Source organism: Salvelinus fontinalis, chromosome 22 (genome assembly GCF_029448725.1).
Source record: "Salvelinus fontinalis isolate EN_2023a chromosome 22, ASM2944872v1, whole genome shotgun sequence".
In the NCBI taxonomy this organism is placed as follows: Eukaryota; Metazoa; Chordata; class Actinopteri; order Salmoniformes; family Salmonidae; genus Salvelinus; species Salvelinus fontinalis.
In genome coordinates, this window is record NC_074686.1 from 28,457,848 (window position 1) to 28,484,976 (window position 27,129).

Sequence of the window (27,129 nt, forward strand, 5' to 3'; positions counted from 1 at the left end):
GGCTGAAGAGTTGAGTCAGCATGTTGCTACAGACGACAACGTCCTGTTGAAAAACAGTACAAAGCCACAACCACACAGGCATACTTTATCAAGAGCAATGCTTTTATTGGTCTAGTTAATCTGGGTTATAGGGACATCCCTTGTAATGCTTTACTTGGCTACCACAGGAAGCAAGAAAACTAAATACAAGGACACCGGAAATAATGAAACCTATGTTATTATTCCATAGATAAAAAAAATTGAATTAATTTCTTTAAAATTAAAAATAAACATTCACCTTGTAATGCAGTGCAGGTTAAAATAGCTTCTAACAACGTCAAGGAGAAAGAGAGGGAGTCAGGTAATATGTCAGAATGGTTTACAGGCACTGGTTAGGAGTACGTAGAAGTTGTCCCTAACAACTGATACAGAATCAGATCTTTTTAATCCCCCTAATGGTAGGTGAAGGACTAGCGATTGATCCAAGATCTGTTAGGAGCAACTTCTCTTGAACAGTTAAAGACCAATCAAAGAAGAGATGAATGGCGGTAAGACAAGTCATCTTTAGACACAGGCATTAGATGGACAGACAGCTCCCCTACCTGGAGAAACAGGGTACTATCTTACCCTTCAATTACTACTACATACAGAGAAGGGAAAGGATTCCCCACACTGATAAATGCAGTATGAATTACAGCTCCTGAGGGTAGCCTGTAGTGAACTGTCTAGTGGAAAAATGGGTATTACTATTAAAGTCACTTGTCTTGAAGTCAGAGGTGGATAACTGCTAAGACCGAAGCATACAGGACGGCAGGCAATAGGCATAGGAGAGATCTATAGTATTCAAGAAGGAATACAGATCAGGTTAGAGAGGGTAATGTGTCAGACAAGGAGATAAAGTATTGGCGACTGCCTGACGGTAGGTTGCCTGTCATAGACCAGTCCACATGTGCAAGTTTGATCCAGGAGTGGCACATTGGTTTCCCCCTGTGAAACAGCATATTCTCCAAGTTGGGATGAAGTAACCCCTTAAAGACTGATCTAAGGTCAGTTTTGCATTTCTCCTCCTAATGGTTAGGTGGGGATAAGGGTATTGATAAACTGATCCTACATCTCTGGTTAGGGGTAACTCCCACCCAGATCAGTACAGTATAGTCCCTCACAGGTCCTGGGGGTTGACGATGGTGAAGTCATAGTCTTTGCTGTGAGTGCTGCCCTCGTCTGGGCTGGAGGAGCCAGACGCTGCGCCCATCAGGGGGTCCTGGAACACGCCCTCCGGCTCCACCCTGAGCGAGCCACGGAGCAGTCTGATTGGAGGGGTCCTCTCGGCCCCTCCCTCGGTGGGCTGCTGCTCTCCGTCCTGCGAGACCAGGATGTAGTCGTCCCAATTCTTCCCCTCCGAACCCACAGACAGAGAGGACTCTGGGGGAGATGCCTGCATAGGGAGACAAGGGGCTTGTTCAACACTGCAGCTGACAGGCTGATCTACAAATCACCTTGTATCATAAATAAAGTCACCATTTACCCACAACGCATCAAAAAAAAATGATGCATAGGGGATGTATACGAAGTGGTGGGATATCGGAACGAGTGTGAATGGTCTCTATTTGCAAGTACCAAAGTATGCAAGATTACACTGCAAAGAGTGTACGTATGAATACAACCATGTGTGTTCACCTGTTGCTCTGACTCCGTGTGCTCATGCTCTTCCTCCTCTCGGTCCTTCTGTTCTCCATCACCGTCGCCACGCTGCGGTGTGGCCTGGAAGGGGTGTTTGTCATGGTGACGGTTGGCGAGCTGTTCTACGGTGGCTGCAGCGGCATTGGAGGCATGGTCATAGTGGTCGTCAGCGATGGTGATCTCCTCGTTTTCCTCAGCCTCCAGCAGGCTCTGGTTGAAACGCAGCGCTCCCTTCAGGATGTCCTTGATCTGACGGATTCATTCACAAATACAGACGTTACACACAGAGCAAGTCATGATGAACACACACACAGTACAAAGAACACATGGTTAAATGCCAATATATAATAGCGCCGGAGGAAATGGCTGCCGTTTTACGGTCTCCGTAACCAATAACCAATTGTGGCTTTTTTTGCAACTTATTTTGTACATAATGTTTCTGCCACCGTCTTTTATGACGGTGGCAGGACAGCGATTACTCACCTCGTTCTGGAAGAAGCAGACCACCGTAGTCCCTGTGCCCAAGAACACCAAGGTAACCTGCCTAAATGATCACCGACCCGTAGCACTCACGTCTGTAGCCATGAAGTACTTTGAAAGGCTGGTCATGGCTCACAACACCATTATCCCAGAAACCCTAGACCCACTCCAATTTGCATTCCGCCCCAACAGATGATGCTCTCTCTACTGCACTCCACACTGCCCTGGACAAAAGGAACACCTATGTGAGAATGCTATTCACTGACTACAGCTCAGCGTTCAACACCATAGTGCTCATTATTAAGCTAAGGACGCTGGGACTAAACACCTCCCTCTGCAACTGGATCCTGGACTCCCTGACGGGCCGCCCCCAGGTGGCAAGGGTAGGTTACAACACATCTGCCACGCTGATCCTCAACACGGGGGCTCCTCGGGTGCGTGCGCAGTCCCCTACTGTACTCCCTGTTCACTCATGACTGCATGGTCAGGCACGACTCCAACACCATCATTAAGTTTGCCAACGGCACAACAGGGGTAGACCTGATAACCAACAACGAGACAGCCTATAGGGAGGTCAGAAACCTGGCCGTGTGTTGCCAGGACAACAACCTCTCCCTCAACGTGATCAAGACAAAGGAGATGATTGTGGACCACAGGAAAAGGAGAACCGAGCACACCCCCATTCTCATCGACAGGGCTGCAGTGGAGCAGGTGGAGAGCTTCAAGTTCCTTGGTGTCCACATCACCAACAAACTAACATGGTCCAAGCACACCAAGACAGTCGTGAAGAGGGCACGACTAAACCTATTCCCCCTCAGGAGACTGAAAAGATTTGGCATGGGTCCTCAGATCTTCAAAAGGTTCTACAGCTGCACCATCGAGAGCATCCTGACTGGTTGCATCACTGCCTGGTATGGCAACTGCTCAGTCTCCGACCACAAAGCACTTAAGAGGGTAGTGCGAATGGCCCAGTACATCACTGAGGCCAAGCTTCCTGCCATTCATGACCTCTATACCAGGCGGTGTCAGAAGAAGGCCCTAAAAATGTTTTTGTCAAAGACTCCAGCCACCCTAGTCATAGACTGTTCTCTCTGCTACTGCAGGGCAAGCTGTACCAGAGTGCCAAGTCTAGGTCCAAGAGGCTTCTAAACAGCTTCTACCCCCAAGCCATAACTGAACATCTAGTCAAATAGCTACCCAGACTATGTGCATTGTCCCCGTCCCCCCCCCTTTACGCTGCTGCTACTCCCTGTGTATTATCTACGCAGTCACTAACGCTACCTACATATTACCTGGACTAACCTGTGCCCCCGCACAGTGACTCTGTACCGGTACTCCCTGTATATAGCCCCGCTACTGTTATTTTACTGCTGCTCTTTAATTGTTTATTTGTATTTTTTACTTAACTCTTTTTTTTTAAGGCCTTGTAAGTAAGCATTTCACTGTAAGGTCTACCTGTTGTATTCGGCACGTGACAAATAAAATGTGATTTGTTATGCACAAATGCATACACACACCTGTTTGAGTCCAGCCAGTGACACCAACACCTCGTCTTCTTTCTCCAGGTGCTCCTGTAGGATCACCTCCTGGATCTTACCTGAGACAGACGGACATCAGATCACAGTCACAGATATAGCAGTAACGCACAGCCAACCAAATAAAGCCTGTTTTAACCACACAACTGAGTACACGTGTAAACTGATTTAAAATCACTAGATTGCTCAAAACATCACTGTGGTTATAGCTTAACTCAGCAGTTCTCAACAGGTGAGTCATGACTCAGTCTGAGTAAAAACAATGTTTTTCTGAGAAAAATATATATACTCCAGTCCTAACATAAATCGACTAAAACTATGTAGATATGGAATGCCGTTTGGGTCTTTAAGTGTCAAAAAATGTGAAATAAGCTTTTAATTTGACACGTCAAATAACAACTATATTATAGAATGTTGTGTGCTCTGAATTTGCATGTGCAAGCCAAGCGTCACCACTACGATCAGTAACACTGTTAAAGCAGAAAAAAATGAAGACATCTGCAAACAAGCACACAACGGCCACAAAGCGTTTTCAATCCCACTTTGGTAATAAGACATTTATTTGTTTGACTGAATGGGAAAACTTCTGTAAACATTTGAAATAAGATGCAGGATCAACAAGCAGGTTAAGAAAAAAATTGTAAGCAAGGTAGTCCAACATTCTCCCAGACTTGCAACAATCCCAGAGGCTGGGGAGAACGGATGGGGATCCTGCTGCGTCGAGTCCCTACTGCTTCTGCCTGCCAGCCAGCCACATCCCAAGCAATTGCACCTGATTCAACCTAGCCAAAATTAAATACAGAATAATAATGAAGCATTTTGTCAACATTGATAACAGTTTGGAAATTGGAGCCAGGCTGTCACCCTACTATGTTGACTTTGGTTTGCAGTATGATAAAGTCACTCATAAATATCTTTGATACAGATTTTATTAGCAACTTCTGGGATTGCTGGTTAGCTTTAGGTTGGTATCTCGCTAGCACAAATGCAACCACCCTGAAAATATTGACCAGAAACTGCAACCATTTTCAATATTCTTAGCAATGATTTAGGAATCCATGTGACTAAGTATTACCCAGGCAGCCACATGTTCTCCTATTCTAAATCGAACCTCTGTTCATTAAAATACTAGCTAGATAAGTAAATAAACAAGCTAGCCTGCTACCTAGCCCTGTTACCCCCAAACTAATGTAATAAGACTGGACCCGACACTTATGTGAAGCTAGCCACAATAAGGATTAGTCAAGTGGAATTTGCAATTCGCTTTCTAAATAAAAGGTCCCTCTTTGAAAGTAATGCAAATGGATAGAAATAGTGGATTTGTGCAATATTTGGACTAGATAATACTGAACAAGGTTGAAATGTTATGTAAATGCAACAAAAGACCATTAGTTAATTTGACAAAACAAATCTGTTGAAATCACACTGTTGATGTATTAGACATCAGTATGCATTGGGGCATACTTGTATTTCACTGTAAAGCCTTACCTATGGATTGTGGATCAATGAAATTGGGTTTCAGTCTACTCAGTGACACCCACAGAACACAACTGTGAAGAGTCCACACATTTTTGCAGCGTAGCTCTGGCGGGACTGACTATGGGAAAATCACCTCCCCAGTCTGCCTATTGTGGGTATTGACATTTCTATTGCACTGTACAGCCTTACCTAAGAATACAGTATGCCCCAATGCAATTCTAAAGTCTAATATCCACAGAGTGATTTGTCAAATTAACTAATTGTCTTTTGTTGCATTTATATAACATTCCAACCTTGTTTAGCACCAACTATGTCATGATTCTCTATTTGCATCACTTTCAATTAGGGACTTTTATTTTGAAGGCAAACCGCAAGCTTCACATAGGTGGGTCCGACCATCGTTTTAGTATTTGGTTGATGGTCTTGTAACTTATGTGTACAAGTAAATAAAAGGATATTACCCCCTTCCCAATTTTGTGATATCCAATTGCAATCTTGTCTCATCGCTGCAACTCCCCAACGGGCTCGGGAGAGGCAAAGGTTGAGTCACGTGTCCTCCGAAACATGACCCGCCAAACCACTCTTCTACACACCCGCCCACTTAATCCGGAAGCCAGCCACACCAATGTGTTGGAGGAAACACTGTCCACCTGACGACCAGAGTCAGCCTGCAGGCACCCGGCCCGCCACAAGGAGTCGCTAGAGCGTGATGAGACAAGTAAAGCCAACCCGGCCAAACCCTCCCCTAACCCAGTTGACGCTGGGCCAATTGTGCACCGCCCTATGGGACTCCCGGTCACGGCTGGTCACGGCTGGTTGTGACACAGCCTGGGATCGAACCCGGGTCTGTAGTGACGCCTCAAGCACTGCTGCACCACTCAGGAGGCCAAATTATGGGTATTTAAAATTATGAAACCTAGGTAGATGGCTAACTAACTACTGAAACAGATTGTCGTTTTGCTATGTTTTTTTGGGAAGAACATTGTCCATCAGCAAGCTCTTTGTTTCTGATCAGCACTGTCCCAGAGCTTGGGGAAGTGTGTGTCCGCCTCATGCGGCAGCGTCAGGTATGCGACACCAAACTTGACCAGCATCATAGCATAAGTATCAGTGAATGGATATAAAATACGAGTAAGTGTAATCAATGTTTAATAACTACGGTAAAACAAAAATTATGAACGTGTTAAATTATTATGTGAAGTGCAGTCATATTCAGGTGCTGATTGGTCAACAATCTTATTTGTCGGGCCAAGTGTTGAGGTGTATGTGTGTAGAAATGATAATGGACCTATATTTTTAAACAACTTAACCTCTGAACTATTTCTCTTCACAGTATTTACAATAGTTATTAGAAGCACTATTTACCAGATTTGGTTGATTGTGTGCAAAGCTGTCAGGGAAAAGGGTGGCTACTTTGAAGAATTTCAAATAACCCTCTGAATCAGAGGTGTGGGTAGCTGCCTTAAATGACCGTCCATGTCATCAGCGCCCGGGGAGCAGTTGCTGTTATTTTTATTTAACTTGGCAAGCCGGTGGGTTAACTGCCTTGTTCAGGGGCAGAACGACAGAGTTTTACCTTGTTAGCTCTGGGATTTGATCCAGCAACCTTTCGGTTACTGGCCCAACGGTCTAACCACTAGTCTACCTGCCACCCCTGTTTGTTGGGGGTTAACTGCTCAAGGGCAGAACAGCAGATATTTCTACTATTGTATTGGTAGTAGGTAGACTTACCAATATGTGTGTTCATCATCTTGGCACAGTACTTGCTCATGGCCTCCAGGTCGTTGATCTGACCCTGCAGGAAGGACACCTGGGCCTCCAACTCTTCCTCCTGACAACACAGAGGGGACAGAGTTAGAGGGAGAGTGAAAGAGAGAGGGTGGATCGTTAGAGGGAGAGCGAGGAGAGAAATGAGATGGCGCAATTAAGATAGGGAGATAAATAGGAGATAGGTGAGAGACTTGCAGAGACAGAGCTAGTGAACTCACAGCCTCTTTCTTGCCCATCATGGTCTTGCTGTGGGAGCGGGAGCGAGTGATGTTGAAGAAGGAATCCTTCTTGGTGGCCGAGAGGGGCGGAGACGAGGTGCTGGTGTCACTTTCCCTGGTGACAGGAAGGGGCGGGGATGCAGTGGTGTGACCCCGCCCTCCAGAGAGGCTCTCTATGCTGGGGGAGGAGCTAGCTGTGCTGGAGATTTGGCCTGAAAGAGAGAAACAGACACATGGGCTGTGAGTAGCAGAGAGAGGAGAAGAACAGATGGACCAGTTCAGTTGTCGACAACCTTGGTCCTGGAGAGCTGCATTTGATTATTCAAATACCTGTACCAGGGAGAACTTCCAGGTAGATACAACATGCTGGAACACCAAAGACATCGAAATTAGATACAAATGTCCCAGCCGTTTAAACGTCTTGCTTAAATTCAACAAGATGAGCCAACCATAACTCCTGTACAGAAAAGACAAATATTACACAAAGCAAGGGACCTCAGAAAGCAGGACAAGAACACACCTCCAACACTTAAAGAGTTGCAGTTAGTTTCAGAGTGGGTGGCAAGGAATAATTTAGTCCTAAATATTTCAAAAACTAAAAACCTTGTGTTTGGGACAAATCATTCACTAAATCCTAAACCTCAACTCAATCATGTGGAAATTGACCATGTTGAGGTGACTAAACTGCTTGGAGTAACCCTGGATTGTAAACGGTCAAAACATGTTGATAAAACAGTAGCTAAGATGGGTAGAAGTCTGTCCATAATAAAGCACTGCTCTGCCTTCTTAACACTATCAACAAGGTTTGTCACACCTGGAAAACTGTTCAGTCGTGTGCCACAAAAAGGGACTTTTTGCAATTGGTTCAGAACAGGGCAGCACGGCTGGCCGTTGGATGTACACAAAGAGCTAATATTAATAATATGCATGTCAATCTCTCCTGGCTCAAAGTGGAGGAGAGATTGACTTCATCACTACTTTTATTTATGAGAGGTATTGACATGTTGAATGCACCGAGCTGTCTGTCTAAACTACTGGCACACAGCTCGGACACCCATGCATACCCCACAAGACATGCCACAAGAGGTCTCTTCACAATCCCCAAGTCCAGAACAGACTATGGGAGGTACACAGTACTACATAGAGCCAGTACATGGAACTCATCAAGTAACTGACGCAAGCAGTAAAATTAGATAGGTGTATTTTGATCTTTTTTTCCTTATGGAACAGCGAGGACTCTGAAGCAACAAACACACACGATAACATATGCACTATACACACAGATTTAGTACTGTAGAAGGGGCCTGAGAGCACAGTATGCTGTGAAATATGAATGATTGTAATGTTTTTAAAATTGTATAAATTTCCTTAATTTTGCTGGACCCCAGGAAGAGTAGCTGCTGCCTTGGCAGGATCCATAAATAAAAAACTCTGGACTGCCACAGTACTGCTGGCTTGTAGCGTTCAGTGATTGATTAAGACAAGGGTGAATGGGTGTTTGAACAATACAGCTGATCAATAATGCCATTTATTTGTTGATTAAGTAACCAGGAGGAAAAGAGTACAGAAAGCCAGCAGTACTGGGACAGTCAGAGATCAGGGTTGAAACTAACTGGTCAAAGGGAATGCAAAAACATGCCAGCACATCACACATACACCACACATACACAAGCAAGCAGGTGCTGTGGTAGCAGTTACCTTTTGTGTCAGAGAAAATGTGGGCGGGGACAGAAACCTGAGAGACTCCACCTGAAACTACATTGAACAGACAGGAGAGTAAGGCTATCATGTCACTCGTGGACACACACACAGTCCATAGTTGAGTATTGGCCATCATGTGCTTATTGAGTCAACCTTCTCGTGACGCAACTAAGCACCTGTATGTATGGACATGTGAGCTTCAGTGTGTACCTGTTCAGCGTAAAAGTGTGTGTGTGCGAAAGTGAGTGTGTTTCCAACCCTCACCTTTGCTCAGGTGGACAGGCATACTCTCAGACTTGAGTAGGCGGTGGTGCTGGGAATGGGGGGGTGTCTGCGTCTGCAGGGGTCCATGGCCTGACAAGGGCTCGGCCTGGGGGTGAGGACCCGCAGTTACGGGGGAGGGGGCAGACAGGACCTCGCTATTAATTGGAGATATGCCGCTGGAGCCACCCCCTGACAGAGCAGGGGCGATGAGCTTCCTACCGAAGCTGAGCAGACTGCTGGAGACCTTGTTGATGTTGAGAGGAGCCATCTTGCCACTGGCACTGAGAGAGGAGAAAAGAGAGAAAGGGTTAGTTTAGCAGAATATTGTGAAACAACAGTGTGTGTGTTGTTTGTTACCATGACGGTTCCTCATGCTGTACTGTGTGTGTGTTTGTTACCATGACGGTTCCTCATGCTGTACTGTGTGTGTGTGTGTTGTTTGTTACCATGACGGTTCCTCATGCTGTACTGTGTGTGTGTGTTGTTTGTTACCATGACGGTTCCTCATGCTGTACTGTGTGTGTGTGTTTGTTACCATGACTGTTCCTCATGCTGTACTGTGTGTGTGTTTGTTACCATGACGGTTCCTCATGCTGTACTGTGTGTGTTGTTTGTTACCATGACGGTTCCTCATGCTGTACTGTGTGTGTGTTGTTTGTTACCATGACGGTTCCTCATGCTGTACTGTGTGTGTGTTGTTTGTTACCATGACGGTTCCTCATGCTGTACTGTACTGTGTGTTTGTTACCATGACGGTTCCTCATGCTGTACTGTGTGTTTGTTACCATGACGGTTCCTCATGCTGTACTGTGTGTGTGTGTTTGTTACCATGACGGTTCCTCATGCTGTACTGTGTGTGTGTGTTTGTTACCATGACGGTTCCTCATGCTGTACTGTGTGTGTGTGTTTGTTACCATGACTGTTCCTCATGCTGTACTGTGTGTGTGTGTTTGTTACCATGACTGTTCCTCATGCTGTACTGTGTGTGTGTGTTTGTTACCATGACTGTTCCTCATGCTGTACTGTGTGTGTGTGTTTGTTACCATGACTGTTCCTCATGCTGTACTGTGTGTGTGTGTTTGTTACCATGACTGTTCCTCATGCTGTACTGTGTGTGTGTGTTTGTTACCATGACTGTTCCTCATGCTGTACTGTGTGTGTGTGTTTGTTACCATGACTGTTCCTCATGCTGTACTGTGTGTGTGTGTTGTTTGTTACCATGACGGTTCCTCATGCTGTACTGTGTGTGTGTGTTGTTTGTTACCATGACGGTTCCTCATGCTGTACTGTGTGTGTGTGTTGTTTGTTACCATGACTGTTCCTCATGCTGTACTGTGTGTGTGTGTCTGCTTACCGGGTGTTGTTGACCAGGTCCGCTCCTCTGGTCTTGTAATAGTCCAGATTCTGTTGAAACTGGTAGTTGGCTGGCCGAGGATTATTCTAAAGGAAAAGGAATCAGTGAATACAGCTCATTAAATAGTGATCAAATCAATACAAACAGTGATAAAATAGAGACTGTGTGAAAAATACTGTTGGGTGGGGGATCCCTCACATCGCCTAGTCCCAGATCTGTGCTTTAGCCAACTACTCTGACTACCATGGTCATGACCCAACCGCCTTAAATTGATAAATATCATAAAAACACGTGATTCAGCCACTTTTCTGTCTTTCCCCTTCTCGCTCTCCCCCCCTCTTCTTTTCCCTAACCCTCATCTCTTCCGCCTTGAATGTCACCCATCTGCATCAATCCATCCCATCTTCCCCTGTACCACCCCAGGGGGAGATGGGGACGTGTCTGGACAATGCAGTCCAACCCGGGGTGGTTGTGTCACACCGGATCAGACCTCCACGTCTGTCAGGAACACCACACCATGATGGGACCAAGTAGTCACAGTTTACACGGGTCAGTGGTCAAATGGAGGAGACTGGACAGGACAGCTTGTGTGTGTTCTTACCTTGGGATCTCTGAGGAAGAGAGCCTTGTGTAGTAGGGTGTGGATGTCTCCTATAGGTGGGTAGTGCATTAGAAGGCCAAGACAGGTCTGGAAGTTACTCGCTATCACTGAGACACAGGAAAAAACAGAGTTAGCAAGGCTCTGTGACAGACACACTAGCTAGCAGACAGACAGCCTACCTGTCTGTCTGCTAGCGTATCAGGCAGGCTGGCTGAATAGCTGGTTGACTATGGCTGACTGTCTGAATGGCTGGCTGAACGACGACGTCCGACAGACAATGGCTGGCTGAATGACGACTACTGCCGGCCGAATGGCAAACCAACCATCTATGTGACTGACATGTATTGATGGGCAGTGAGGCAGGTCCTTACAGGCATCTCTGATGTAGAGCAGCATGGCTACGAAGACATAGTCCACCAGGTCTAGAGTGATGCTGTCAGCAAACAGGGCATCCCACACCACCAACAGGTCCTGCAGGGGGAACTCACGGCCAAACAGCAGACGCACCCAGCGACTAGGGACGCAAACACACACACGTATTTAAACAGACGCAGGCAGACACCCACATTTAAAACAGATGCAGGCAGACAATACACAGACAGGTGGCAGTACTCACATGCCGTATATCTGCGGGGCGATCTCCAGGCGGTTGACGTGCATGTGAAGCTCCACGTCGTGCTTCTTCACCAGCTGGTCCTGGATGCGGTTCACTTTGGTCACTATAGCAACGGACGGCCCCGAGTCCTGCGGACGGGCGAACGGCATGCTGGTCATCATCTCGTCCTTCCCCTGAGGAGAACGTTCACACAACATCAACATTGTTCAGATGATGTCAACAGTGGAATAACATGAACATAAAATACAACGCTGATATACATTAGAATAGCAGAAGCAGCAGCTACAATGGAGCTTCAGTAGCCGGTGAGTGTTACCACTTTTCACTTAAAGAGAATATTAACAAGAGCACTGACCCGTCTGACTTCTCTCTCAAAGCTGGAGAACCAGGGTTCTGCTGTCTCCATCAGCTGGGAGAACATGGCACTGCAGAACACCGACACACAGAGGAGAACGGAGTCATATGGACTGGGTCTCAACAAGAACATGCTAGAAGTCTCTGACCTGTCCATATGATTTCCACATTTAGAATGTAGAAGAATGTCAAATGAATTTCACTCACTAGGCGTCATGTTCATGGAACATAGGATTTAGTAGAGACAGCATCTCCTCACTGTGGACCAAAGACAAAGATCATTAGATCAACACACAAACCAATTTGGAGGAATGGACAGCATAGGGTGTAACTGAAGGGTAGGAGATAGATGTGAAGTAGGGGTGCCGGTGTGACTGACCTGGGGTAGGCGGTCTCGCTGGCGTGCTGAAAGGCCTGATGGTCACAGTGCAAGACAAACACGATAGGAGCCAACAACTCATGCATTCCCTGCAGACAGAGACAGCGAGGTCAGCGAGTTCACAGATACAGAGAGACAGAAAGAGAACATGATTCAGCATGGCCTGTGTTTCTCTCAGCGTGATGCGCGAGTTGTGTTATCAGTATTGACAGAGCATCATTAAACTTAATTAACCAGTGGCCAGCTGTATGTCACTTCCTGTTAGAACATTGACTGGGCATCCCTGCTCTCCCTGTGTAGTACAATGTGGACAGTACACGGTCTAGTCTAGGAGTTGCAACAGCATGCCTGGTGGCCCTGTCATGGTGTGGAAATCTAAGTGTGTTCCTGTTCAACTTGTAACTAATGGTGTAGTGGTACCTGTTTGTACAGTAGCAGTTCGTTCTCTCGGGCGTAACAGAACAAGATGTCTGTTAGCTTGGTCCTGACAGCCTCGTCTTGGAAGTAACGCATCTCAGGAAAGCTACAGACAGAAAAGAGGAACAAGAGGATAGCGGGAGAGAAGAGAAAAAATTTAATTAAATTAAAAAAAGAGTGAAGTGAAGGGAAAGAAAAGGTAAGATGGTGTTTATATGAGAGGCATACAGTAGACAGAAGGACTTTAGTGACATTATTTGATAACCAGAACAGTATTTAAAGGTAGCAGACTCACGTTCTCATCACGTCCTGTTTGATCATCCCTCTCAGCTCTTTGTCCTGGAAGAACTTGTTCCACAGGCTCTGGACAAGAGGGAGAGGAGAGCAGAGAGACATATGAACCAGGAAATACACCATAAACCCATTCACCATACTTATATGTTACAATACATTATAACACAATATAGGGACATCCAGGTAACTGCCAAAATAATGGAAACACTTGAGTACATTTGAAGGAAACAAAGTATATTGAAAGCAGGTGCTTCTACACAGGTTGGGTTCCAGAGTTAATTAAGCAATTAACATCTCATCATGATTAGGATCATGTATAAAAATGCTGGGCAGGCCACTATTTTGGCTACCATGGCTATGCCCTCATAGGTTGACAATGCCCCATCCACAGGGCAAGACTGTTTACTGAATGGTTTGATGAGCATGAAAATGTAAACCACATGCTATGGCCCGCTCATTCACCAGATCTCACCCCAATTAAACACCTATGGGAGATTCTGGAGACAGTGCCTAAGACAGCGTTTTCAACCACCAACAAAACACTAAATTATGGGAAATCTTGTGGAAGAAGGTCTCGAATCTATGCCAAGGTGCATCGAAGCTGTTCTGGCTCGTGGTGGCCCAACACCCTATTACGACACTAGGTTGGTGTTTCCTTTATTTTGGCAGTTACCTGTACATCATAATAAAGGTTTGATATACATTTACTACAGGGATACCCCCTTAGTCCTGCGATAGAGGGATATTTAGACGTCCATATACCCCATTATGGATAAGGAGGTGTATTCAGAGACACTCAGGCTACACTACACTTACCCCCTCGTCCTGTGAGAGTGGATTGTTGACCACCAGGTCCTGCTGGCCTGCAGCTTTACGGGGGTTGGTGATGTGCTGAGACGAGAGGGGAGAGAGTCAGTGACTGGCATACACACACACACACACAGAGACACACAATAACTCACAGTCTCTTTGATCTTCTCATACTGGGCTCGCAGCTCCTTGGTCTTGTTCAGCCATTGGCTCTTATCCTCAGGAAGGACCTCCAGGTACAACTAGAGGACAACAGACATGCTAGAACTTCCTTCAGATACCATCGACCGCACAGAAGCAAAAATCATTAAACACTATAAATAAAACACCTTTCACACAACAGAGTCATATCAGTGTTAACTTAAAATCCATTGGGCCTCCCGAGTGGCGCAGCGCATTACTACAGATCCTGGTTCGATACCGGGCTGTGTCGCAGCCGGCCGCGACCGGGAGACCCATGAGGCGACGCACAATTGGCCTAGCGTCGTCCGGATTAGGGGAGGTTTTGGCCGGCCGGGATGTCCTTGTCCCGTCGCACTCTAGTGACTCCTGTGGCGGGCCCGGTGCATTCAGGCTGACACGGTCGCCAGCTGTACAGTGTTTTCTCCCACACATTGGTGCGGCTGGCTTCCATGTTAAGCGTGCATTGTGTCAAGAAGCAGTGTGGCTTGGCAGGGTTTTGTTTCGGAGGACGCACGGCACTCGATCTTCGCCTCTCCTGAGTCCGTACGGGAGTTGCAGCGATGAAACAAGACTAACTACCAATTGGATATGACAAAAATCAGGGATAAAAAGGGGTTATAAAATTTTTATTAAAACCTTTCAATCCATTACCTAGGTCTAGATAATCAGATAAGACACAGCCATACAGAGTATTCTGAAGAGAAAGAAACCTGAGAGACATCTTTGTGAGTGGTTTACCTTCCAGCACACACTGCGGAATCGGCTGCTCCGCAATCGGCCGCTGATGCCTGCCTGACGAATCCTGGCCAGATAATTACTGTTCAGGAACAAGTCATCCCATTCTTTCCTTCGGAGGGAGGGAGGTAGGTAACGGGAGAGATGAGAAGAGGTTTTAGTGAGTTTGTGCAATTTTATTTAATCTAATGTGCAATACGCAGAGAATTAGATCTGCATGTGACATGGACCAAAATATAAAATCACACACACACATTAAGCATGAACACACACAGCAACATGAGTTCTTACCTGTAGGAAAGGAAGGTGGACTCAGACTCTGAGTAAGACAACCTGCTACTATCCAGAGATCCTCCTGTAAAACAAACAAAGCAGTTGACACACGCAGCCACTAGAAGGCGGCATAGACACCAATTACATGGATCAGTGAGGCTCATCTTCAACGTAATGGATGTTTGAACACATCCTTTTCTCGGACACATTTCAATAGGCATGTTCAATAGCAGGGTTTCTACCACATTACATTTACCAAGGAAATCATGTCATGGGGAAAAGGACAGAGGTATGTCTCAGAGTATTTCTCAAGCGTGAGGAAGTCACAAACCTAAATCATCATCATAAATAATAACTAATTTGCCCTGCAGGTTCACACACACACACTCCTGGGAGCTGTCAATCAACATTAGTTACAAAAGTGTATCATGTGACGTTGCTCTGGGGACACTCACTATGAAAATTCATTAGCTAAACACGCTAACCCTTCTTTCGTCCGCAGGCGTCATCAGCTGTGTTCATAACTCACCGTTATACAATCCACTACACACTCCTTACCTTTCTCCATCAATATTTCCTTTGTCAGTCTTTCATTATCCCCTCATTCAACTACCTCGCCACCCCGACTCTCCTTCACTCGTCATTAAATGGTGTTTGGTTATGAAGATGAAGTGTTAATAACTGCTTAATTAAGCCTCAAATAGTTGCTATAAAGGGTTAACATGTAAATATAGCTTTAATGAACATGTATTTGGGTTGACTCACCACGGCTGCGGTTCTTGTTAAAGTTGTGGAGAGGGTCGAAGCCAGTCTCCTGCTCTCCCTCAGGCTGGAGAGGGTGGTGGGTCTCAAAGTTAGGGTGCTGCATGACCACCACACAACCGAACCTGGGATGAGAACAACAGGAGGGGTTAAAACTACTTGTGTACCACCACAGAACAAGAATTAACACAACAGAACAAGAGTAGGATGACTGCAGCAGTAAACACCATAGAGTAAGAACAAAACTGAACACCACAGAGCAAGAGGACTCATCTGATAAAAGATCCCTTAATAGAAAATGACTCAAGTAAAAGTCACCCAGTAAAATTCTACTTGAGTAAAAGTATTTGGTTTAAAATATACTTAAGTATCAAATGTAACTACTAAAATATACTTAAGTATCAAAAGAAAGTATAAATCATTTCAAATGAATTATATTAAGCAAACCAGACGGCAACATTATTGTTTTTAAAATGTACAGATAGCCAGAGGCACACTCATTTACAAACGAAGCATGCATGTTTAGTGAGTCCGCCAGATCAGAGGCAGTAGAGATGACCAGGAATGTTCTGTGGATGTGTGAAGTGGACCATTTTCTTGTCCTGCTAAACATTCAAAATGTAACGAGTACTTTTGGGTGTCAAGGAAAATGTTTGGAGTAAAAAGTTCATATACTTTTTTCTTAAGGAATGTAGTGAAGTAAAAGTTATCAAAAATTAGAGTATAGATACCCCCAAAAAACAACTTAAGCAGTATTTTAAAGTACTTTAAGTATTTTACACCACTGGGACTAAGTTTAGTAGAGCAATCAAAAACAGAACAAATATACATGTTCTGTACCCAGTAGGTTACTCAGGTCCTCTGGCAACTATCCCAAAGCCTAGGACCAGGAGGCAGCCATCGTTCCTACGCCCCCAGCCTCAGGAATAGCCTGCCAGAGAACCTGAGGGGGGCTGAAACGGTGGAATTTTTTTTGCTTTGCTTCTCCTTGGTGTGCTTTTTAGTCAGTAGTTTTTATTGTTTTGTTTCTTTTCCTCTTAAGCGTATTGTGCAGTAAATATTTCAGTTTTTTTTTTCATTCGTTTTTCCCCCCTGTGAAGCACATTGAGTTACATTCCATGTCTGAAATGTGCTGTATAAATAAAGTTAGATTTACTAATAATATTATCCAGTTCAGCTCCAGGCCTATGCTTTTTGTCTTTGTTCCATGTCAGTACTTACAGTCACAACGTTGTGTTTCTCCTCAGCCGAGACTCAGGAAAGATTAGGGTTTAGGCTATCTGAGAGAAACACAAAGAGACATTCAGGACAATGTCCCTGGGTATAAATAGGATCACTTTGGGGAATTCAACACAAGACAAGGCAACATAAGGCTACATAGTATAGGCGAGGCTTGTGCGGTATACCGTACACAACTACTTATACAAGTTAACTATCAAAGATATGCCAAATAAACTACTCCATCTCAGGTCTCCAACTATCCACATGGTTTGCTAACCAAATGGCTAGCTTGCAAGACCAAGCTTCTTGGTTACGACAGATACAATCAATTCCCTCCTGGATCAAGATCCCTGCTGCCTAAATGTGTTTTGTGCGTCAAATGCATGTTTGGAAAGTAATAGTGCCTCTTGTGTGCATTGCCAGTAATACCGAATACCTCATTATGGTACAGGAACAGTATGAAAGAGTGGGTACTGGCCAACCCTAGTGTAGGCTACTCAAATGTCTGTTGAGTGGCTTTGGAAGATCACTGACATAGGATACACTGATTTAATAAGACAGAATGGACTAGATTTGATTTGATAAATAACACGTCTCAATTTACAAAGGAAAACATTCTAATCACATACAGAGACAGTCAAGTGGCTTGTGCATAAAAAGAACCACTTCCATGGAGGAAGCGCACCGAGCAGGGATAGCCCAGGGAATTCTCACCCCATATTCAATATGGCATTTCAGACTGACAGCTCTGTGGGAGATCTGTGACAAATGAAAGACAAACATTGACACTACATGCTCCTACCAAAAGAAAAGAAATGACCAATCAAGACGTTTCACATAACAGTACAATGACACGGACATTGAGCAGGACTCTTACAGAACTAGTCGACAACATGCCGTTCATCAAAAGACGCCAATGTTTTAAAATTTTCCTCAAACCATGTTGATTTAATTAAGGTTAAACCCGTGGGCCACCCGAGGGACATAGCGGTCTAAACAACTGCATCGCAGTGCTAGAGGCGTCACTACAGACCCGGGTTCGACCCCAGGCTGTGTCGCAGCCAGCCGCGACCAGGAGAGGCATGAGGCGGCGCACAATTGGCCCAGCATCGCCGGGTTAGCGGAGGGCTTGGCAGGCCAGGATGTCCTTGTCCCGTCGCACTCTAGCGACTTCGGTAGCCAGCTGTACAGGGTTTCCTCCGACACATTGGTACGGCTGTCTTCCGGGTTAAGCGAGGCGTGTGTCATGAAACAGTGCGGCTGGGCGGGGGGGACACATGGCTCCCGACCTTCGCCTCTCCAGAGTCCGTACGGGAGTTGCAGGAATGGGACAAGACTGTAAATACCAAATTGGGTATGACAAAATTGGGGAGAAAAAAAAAGAGGGGTAAAAAGTACCTCCCAAAATAAAAATAACAACAAAAAAGATTTGTTAAACCCCGCCACCTTTCCATTATTTATCCTGGATGGGCGTCTGCCATGGTTATGTGTGTGTGTGTGTGTGTGTGTGTGTGTGTGTGTGTGTGTGTGTGTGTGTGTGTACGTACTTGGGTTATCACAGTACCTGATTTTCCATGGCAAAAAAGAAAGCAAAGACATTTCCTTGCGATGATACCTGGGAGTATTGCGATGCCGGTAACGTGACAACCCTAGCGCGTACACATAGGCTTAGCCTACATAACACACAATTCCTTCCACTGCAGCAGCGAGAGCATTATGCATTTTCCTTTATTAATTATGGAAATCACCCAACAAAGGCATCTCCTTAAACCCATTAACGAGGCGCATGGAACCCGGCTTTGATAAATCAACCGCGCACACTATCAAAATATAAATAATTTTATATGCGTACTCGATGCTCCTGTATGGCTCTGCAACATCTGTTTCTCACAAAGACTAATTCAAGTCATCTGAGTTTTTTTCCCCCTTTTAAAAAGACAATATCCCATTAAATCATTTAAACTAATCTCCAACAATAGCTAGAGACATGCTGTGAATAGGTCAATAATAATGCACTGCATTTCATGTTGAAGCAGAACAGATTCTGTTCAGAGTTAGGCATGTTTCAGACGTGTCTGAAGGGCTCGAAACTCACAACTATAGGTGAGGATCCTTATAGAGGAGTTCTTTACCATAGTTGAATAGTTTCATTCATTATGCCTCTACTCCCAGAATCCAGAGGCTATTACAACATTCTGAATTCCAGGAAGAGGAAACCTAAGGAATAACTGATTAATGACCGAATCTTGTAATTCTGAACAGGATGTTGAGCTCCTCATGTAAATCACTCACTACTCAGGCTAAGGGAATGTAACAGAGTGGCTGTACTGAGCAGTGCTGAGCAGTGCTGTGTGTTGCATGTTGTCAGGTGGAAGGTTTCACTTCCATTCTAAAAGTTATCCTCCAGAGACTAATGTTCTGCTCTGCAACAACGGCAAACTTCTCTGCGCAATAAACACATTAAGTACTGCATAATGTACTACATATCACCGGGAGATACGTCAATAATTCACTGAATTAATTTTTTATGATGTCATCAAATAAATACATAATGGAAGGCATTAATAAACCACTGGGTAAATTGCTTGCACTGCTATCTACAAACTTACATTGGGATGAGAAGATACTTTGTGTGTATGTATGTATGTATGTATGTATGTATGTATGTATGTATGTATGTATATATATATACATACATACACACACACAAAGTATCTTCTCATCCCAATGTAAGTTTGTAGATATATATATATAGTATGTGGACATCGCTTCAAATAAGTGAATTTGGCCATTTCAGCCACACCCGTTGCTGACAGGTGTATAAAAATCGAGCACACAGCCATGCAATCTCCATGGACAAAGATTGGCACTAGAATGGCCTTACGAAAGAGCTCAGTGACTTTTAAAGTGGCACTGTCACAGATTGCCCCCTTTCCAACAATTCCATTTTTCTAGGAGCAACAAAGGCTCAGCCACGAAGTGGTATGCCACACAAGCTCACAGAACTGGACCGCAGAGTGCTGAAGCGGGAGTGGGTAAAAATCGTCTTTCCTTGGTTGCAACACTCACTACCGAGATCCAAACTGCCTCTGGAAGCAACGTCAGCACAATGTTTGTCCCGGGGACGAGCAGCCGCACACAAGCCTAAGATCCCCATGTGCAATACCAAGCGCCGGCTGGAGTGGTGTAAAGCTTGCTGCCATTTGACTCTGGAGCAGCGGAAAAGTGTTCTATGGCGTGATGCTTCACCATCTGGCAGTCCAACAAACTAATCTCCACATACTTTCGGTCATGTAGTGTACTTGCCTGTGATTTAGCCTACTGTAACAAGGTCCACTGAATCCCACCTCTGTGTGGAAAAAAAGGGTCCACTGGGAACCAAACAGAACAAAACAGGGAGGGACCTACCTTAACTTGTCCAATAAGAAAAGCTTGTTTTCATATTCATTTGCAAAACATTTTGCTACGTGTGCAGTAATGAATACAACCCAGGAATTTGAAGAATGAAGATGATTTCTGTTAATGGCTTACAGACTATCATGACACATTTGAGTCCTCTTGCCCTGACCTGTACATGACCTCAGCCAGTAGCCTAGAAACATTATCCTAGTTGATTGAAGGTACGATGAGAACACATTAAAGAAACAGAAGGCTAAATTAGACAAACACCATACAAAATAAAATGAGAAATGCAAGTGAAATACATATAGCTACACCTTCATACCATCAGGGATATTAATAGAGCACCATTATGATTCACTTCCTCTTTACTATAAACAGATGGAGAACATCCCTTGCTGTGAAGAGGTGAAGTTAGTGTGTGTGTGAGAGAGCGAGACGTAGGACTCGGAAGGCCCAAAACGGTTGAAAACCAATCGGGTATGAACTGAGCTAGACAGAGAGGCTGCGTAGTTTCTGCCCAGAGCCACAAAGCTCTTCTGCTTTCTGTGAGGCTTTGATTATGGTGTTTTAGAACAGCAGATCAGCTGAGAGGCCCTGGGCATTCTGAGTTCTGACAACACTGGAGACAACAGCAGTACAGCAGAATATACTGAGGAATAACAGAAACAGAGAAGGGTACTTCAGTGCCAGTAGAGAGGACTAGCCTGACGGCTTTCATGTGACTGAGGGGCCATTTTAGTGGATGTAGTACACTATACAGATTGCTATCAAGAGGACTCCGAAACAATGAAATGGAACTTTCATGTGCATTAATAACAAACTTGTATTCCATACGTAAATAAGAATAAAATTGTCAAATGACTAGCCTAGTTGGTTTAGCAAGGGAAAAAGACAGGAACATCCCAGCTAGCCATGATTGGCTGAGATTATGGATGGGCTGGACATGCTTGGAGATGAGTCTGGATTGGTCTGCCATGCATCTGTCTATAACATGAGCTGTTCAGTATGCATTGGCAGCCCTTTTTACTGCACCGTTTTTGAAAGATATAATGTTAGCTATTGAGATAAAAAATGTTGCTACTTTTCTCAACAACAAAACTTTCTGCACACGCCACAGTCAGTGTGAACCGGAGTGACTTAACGCTGACCAAACAAGATGTACCTACAAACAAAAAGAGTTAAATTGTTCCAGTCTGCCATGAAGCGTTCATCCATGTATGCTGGTAAGAGTCTAGCTACATTTTCAAAGCTAAGTTTCAAATTTAAAAGTCATTTTCTTTCCAAGTTAAAGCGTACTGTTAGCTAGCTAGCGAACGTTGGCATGCTAGCTAAGGTTACTCGTATGATCTGTGTAGTAATATTATTCAAATCAGAAATCACTTTGTATTACTAGTTAAAGCCTAATGTTAGCTAGCTAACATTGAACTTAGTTGGTTTGCTTTCGCTACCTGCAGATTCATACTACAGCTATGACAATGTTTGTATTGGTACAGTGCCTTCAGAAAGTATTCAGACCCCTTGACATTTTCCACATTTTGTTAGGTTACAGCCTAATTTTAAAATTGATTAAATAGTTTCCCCCCACTCATTAATCTACAAAATCTATTCACTACCCAGGGAGTTGTTTCTCTGAGACTGTCACCCCCGCTTGCTCTATAGAGGTTAGGCTGAGGGTTCTGATAAGCAATTTGTGACAAACGTATTGGCAAAAAAGTCCTACACTAGCTAATATCAGTCATTGTTCGGTGACTGAACAGTGAGGGGTCAAAACAACATGACACACTGACATAGGTCACCCGTTTCAGGAAACTAGGCGTATGTCGCGGGTCACTACATCACAGAAAGGCCGTTTGAACGTAAATTTTTTTTTTTAAATCAAAATGCGTGTATCGCGCAGTAAAACTGCATAAGAGTTGTTCTCCACTTTGAGGATCAAGTTTTGAAATCAGTGGAATTCGAGTATGATAGCTAAGGAGATGGAGAAAACACAGGTCTCTGGATTACATCTTCAAATTTATGGCAACCATGGCATCCGTGACAGGAGACACGTCCATCTATGATGTATACGGGTAAGATAGTCTAGCTAGCTACATTTTCTGATATTACACGTTTCAAATGTGGACAGAAAGTAGTTTCATTTCAAGTTAAAGTGTACTGTTAGCTAGCTAACGTTAGCTGGCTGGCTAACGTTACATGTATGATCTTATTATTCGAATCTTAGAGCCATTTGCTTGGTTAGTTAAAGCCTAATGTTAGCTAGCTAACATTTAACCTGGTTGGTTAGCTACCTGCAGATTCATGCAGGGTAGTAAAGTCATGAGTTGGGATTATGGCTCATTGTTTAGCTAGCTAGCTAAATGTCTTAACTTTTTAGGGATAGCATTTTCACTTTGGATGAATAGCGTGCCCAGAGTGAAGTGCCTCCTACTCTGTCCCAGATACTAATATATGCATATTATTATTACAGCGAGACGTCTTCCACTAGATGTCAACAGTCTGTAGAACTTTGTCTGATGCCTCTACTGTGAAGGGGGGCCGAATGAGAGAGGAATTAGTCAAGTCTGCCATGACCTGACCATGCTTTCACAATGCTCGTTCACATAAGAGGGAGCTATGTTCCATCGCTCATCTGAAGTCAATGTAATTCTCCGGTTGGAACGTTATTCAAGATTTATGTTAACAACATTCTAAAGATTGATTCAATACATCGTTTGACATGTTTCTACTGACTGTTACTGAACTTTTGGACATTTCGTCAGCTTTTAGGGAACGCTTTTCGTGACTTTGGAATTGTTTACCAAACGCGCTTACAAAAGTAGCTAATTGGACATAAATAACGGACATTATCGAACAAAGCAAGCATTTATTGTGGACCTGGGATTCCTGGGAGTGCATTCTGATGAAGATCATCAAAGGTAAGGAAACATTTATCATGTAATTTCTGGTTTCTGTTGACTCCAACATGGCGACTAATTTGACTATTGTTCTGAGCGCCGTCTCAGATTATTGCATGGTTTGCTTTTTCCGCTAAGTTTTTTTGAAATCTGACACCTCTCCTTAATGCAACCGCTGTATGTCTATAGTTCCATGTGTATAACTTGTATTATCATCTACATTTATGATGAGTATTTCTGTTGAAACGATGTGGCTATGCAAAATCACTGGATGTTTTTGGAACTAGTGAATGTAACAAGCCAATGTAAACTTAGATTTTTTTATATAAATATCAACTTTATCAAACAAAACATACATGTATTGTGTAACATGAAGTCCTATGAGTGTCATCTGATGAAGATCAAAGGTTAGTGATTAATTTTATCTCTATTTGTGCTTTTTGTGACTCCTATCTTTGGCTGGAAAAAATGGCTGTGCTTATTGTGGTTTGGTGTGACCTAACATAATCGTTTGTGGTGCTTTCGCTGAAAAGCATATTTGAAAATAGGACACTTTGGTGGGATTAACAACAAGATTACCTTTAAAAATGGTATAAGACACATGTATGTCTGAGGAATTTTAATTATGAGATTTCTGTTGTTTGAATTTGGCGCCCTGCACTTTCACTGGCTGCTGTCATATCGATCCCGTTACCGAGATTGCAGCCCTAAGAAGTTAAGAACAAGTGTATCTTTAATTCTATGTAAAACATGTATCTTTCATCAAAGATTATGATGAGTATTTCTGTTATTTGATGTGGCTCTCTGCAGTTTCTCCGGATATTTTTGAGGCATTTCTAAACATGGTGCCAATGTAAACAGATTTTTTTATATAAATATGCACATCATCGAACAAAACATACATGTATTGTGTAACATGATGCCCTATGAGTGTCATCTGATGAAGATCATCAAAGGTTAGTGATTAATTTTATCTCTATTTCTGCTTTTTGTGAGTCCTATCTTTAGCTGGGAAAATGGCTGTGTGTTTTTTGGACTTGGCGGTGAAAACTTGTGTTTTCTATCCAATAGTAATAGTAATATGCATATATTAGCATCTGGGACAGAGTAGGAGGCAGTTCACTATGGGCACCAATTCATCCAAAAGTGAAAATGCTGCCACTTATCCCTAAAAAGATAACAGAAGACTCCACTATTCAAAAAACCATTTCTGGTGCGTTCGTAAATTCAGTCTGACCATCTACTCCAATTTCAGAGCACTCTCGTCTGAGTGTGCCAGAGCGTAGAATAACTAATGAATTTACGCACACTCAACACCCGTTGAATATGACCACTGTCAGTAAACATCAGCAAAAACGCATAACTAAATTGTTGCCAGCAGCATACTTAGTCACTAACGCTCTGGATAACTTGAAAACAGCCTAACCACCTCTGCTAGGGCGAGTAAAATGGTCAGAGTTTGGGTGGGGGCTAAAGCTTAAGCGGGTGTGAATGATGCTGAATGGATGTAGACAAAGAGCTCTCCAGTAGGTACCAAAACATTCCAAGGCCATTTTCTCAAAAGTGATGTTATAAGTTTATCAACTTTCAAAGCAGAATTACTTTTTCAATTGTTCCTCAAATGCAGTGTATGATATACCATTTTGTAGCTCTGTGACTCAGCTTTTATCCAATGTAAAAATAAAAAAAATATTTCAAATGTTGCTACATAAGACCGAATCAAGGCGGTTGGTCACATATTATTGCAGTTTCTCATAAGTGGTTTGCCTCACAATACACAGATCGTTTCGTTTGAGTAGGCTATGTGCTGGCTGGCTGCTCATTTCAGTCCCTGCAGTCAGTGCACCTCGCTCAGAGATCAAAGGTTCGATACTGACAGAACGCTTCTCTCATGGTACAGACCTCTCCTGTCTGGGCGGCCTCTGGCCAAAACAACTCTAATACAACCTATCTTTGGTACTGTCATTGCACTATGCTGGGTCACGATAGTGTTGTTGGCACCTGTAACTTGGACATAATAAGAACAGGTAGACATAGGCTAGCTAGTGCTTGCCATTGTTTAAAATAAGAAGAAACATAGCTAGCAAACAGCTTTGGGACAACATCGGGAGTCTATTGTTTGGACTCCCTGATTTGTGAATCGTTCTGGTGGTTGGAGAAGGAAAATATCCGCAACCATAAAATAGCCGGCTACACACACACACAAACTATCGTCAACAAAAGGCATATGTATAATCTCTAGGAACTCTACTTACCAGGCGTATGGTGAAATATGATCCTCGCTATCAAATAAACGCCTGAATCAAACTGCACCGTAAAATACAGTTTTCTTTATAGAAAAGGTGATCAGACCAATTTCCACCGCAATGACTGTCGATGTGCAATATATTGGCATGATATAGCTAGCAACTAGCTCGATGTCCAGCATGGTGGTAGAAAAACAAACATGTCTTTAACTAGGTAGCAACACCATGCCTATTTTCAATCGCTAGAAAACACTTACATTGCTGACGTCTAGCTAGCTATATAATCTAGTCGTCAAACTGTTTTACAAGCTTTTTTCAGGTTAGCGTTCAGGCTAGCTGCACGAGTTTGCACACAGGCCTAGTGCTACACTTCCGACATACAGCTCGGTGGCTAAAGACAAATCAATATTCCAAATTCATACAAACGCACGGGTTATTTCCAGTTATTAAAAATGCCATTGCATATACTGTCGTTAAATGTGGGTGTGCATTTTACCTGTTCTGCTCATGCGGGGCTCCCCATTCTGTGCTGTCTTCTGATTGTAAACAGTCGCGAGTCAAGTGGATGTGTGTTGAGGCACAGCTGATAGAACATGTGACTAGGGAGATTAAGTGATTTCAGCGCGTGCGCGAGATGCATAATAATCCCCGAAATAATAAAATCGCAAAATAGTAACCATGTGATATGTTTCATTTATATAGTCTAACATATCCTACATCAAAACATAGCATGCATGAAATGTGCTTCACTGTATTTCCTCTGTCATGTAATGAATCGGCCAATGATGATGAAGATGATGAGTGTGTGGTGGTGAACTAATGAATGAATCAATCCAATGTATTTAAAGCCCTTTTTACATCAGCAGATGTCACAAAGTGCTATACAGAAAGCCAGCCTAAAACCCCAAACAGCAAGCAATGCAGACTAGATGTCACGATCGTCGTTACGTGAAAGAGAGGAGGACCAAGGCGCAGGGTGAAATGAACATATATTTAATAACTGAAGACGAAGAACACTTACAAACTAAACAAAACAACAAACGTGAAGCTATAGACTGACAAGTGCAGACACAGGCAACTTACACATAGACATAGACAATCACCCACAAACTACCTAATGACTATGGCTGACTAAATATGGCTCCCAATCAGAGACAACGATAGACAGCTGTCTCTAATTGAGAACCAATCTAGGCAACCATAGACATACATACACCTAGACTAGACCCTGCCCCATAAACATACAAAGCCCCTAGACCAGGAGTGTCAAACTCATTCCACGGAGGGCCTAGTGTCTGCAGGTTTTTGGTTTTTCCTTTCAATAAAGCCCTAGACAACCAGGTGTGGGGAGTTCCTAACTAATTAGTGATGTTAATTCATCAATCAAGTATAAGGGAGGAGCGAAAACCCGCAGACACTCGGCCCCCCGTGGAATGAGTTGTGCCCTAGACAATACAAAACACATACATCCCCCATGTCACA

At 43.8% G+C, this 27,129-nt stretch overlaps 1 protein-coding gene across 3 annotated transcripts; it reads right to left on the reverse strand.

Moving 5' to 3' along the window:
• Window positions 1-81: 81 nt before the first annotated feature.
• LOC129820141 (TBC1 domain family member 5-like) lies at window positions 82-26,251 on the reverse strand. 3 transcript variants are annotated; one of them, XM_055877060.1, is made up of 23 exons: window positions 26,144-26,251; window positions 17,106-17,164; window positions 15,888-16,009; window positions 15,141-15,204; window positions 14,853-14,961; window positions 14,084-14,173; window positions 13,938-14,012; window positions 13,123-13,190; window positions 12,831-12,933; window positions 12,411-12,499; window positions 12,239-12,289; window positions 12,033-12,102; window positions 11,678-11,850; window positions 11,433-11,575; window positions 11,062-11,168; window positions 10,461-10,546; window positions 9,107-9,387; window positions 8,840-8,896; window positions 7,142-7,353; window positions 6,885-6,984; window positions 3,657-3,736; window positions 1,657-1,908; window positions 82-1,414 (listed from the first exon to the last, which is right to left on the reverse strand). In XM_055877060.1, the coding sequence occupies exons 3-23, from the start codon at window positions 15,988-15,990 to the stop codon at window positions 1,139-1,141; spliced, it is 2,589 nt and encodes an 862-aa protein (XP_055733035.1). In that variant the 5' UTR covers window positions 15,991-16,009; window positions 17,106-17,164; window positions 26,144-26,251; the 3' UTR covers window positions 82-1,138. The 3 variants fall into 3 exon arrangements, with proteins under 3 accessions (XP_055733035.1, XP_055733037.1, XP_055733036.1); XM_055877062.1 differs by lacking the exon at window positions 8,840-8,896; XM_055877061.1 differs by lacking the exon at window positions 17,106-17,164 and having other exon boundaries at window positions 26,144-26,249.
• Window positions 26,252-27,129: the final 878 nt, after the last annotated feature.

Coding starts and splice junctions, on each gene's coding strand:
- LOC129820141 (XM_055877060.1), bottom strand. CDS start 15,990: ATGCAGCACCCTAACTTTGAGACCCACCACCCTCTCCAGCCTGAGGGA. Junction 10,547..11,061: donor TCTTCCTCAGAGATCCCAAG/GTAAGAACACAC, acceptor CTTTTCCTTTAG/AATAATCCTCGGCCAGCCAA. Junction 9,388..10,460: donor GACCTGGTCAACAACACCCG/GTAAGCAGACAC, acceptor CTCCTCTCTCAG/TGCCAGTGGCAAGATGGCTC.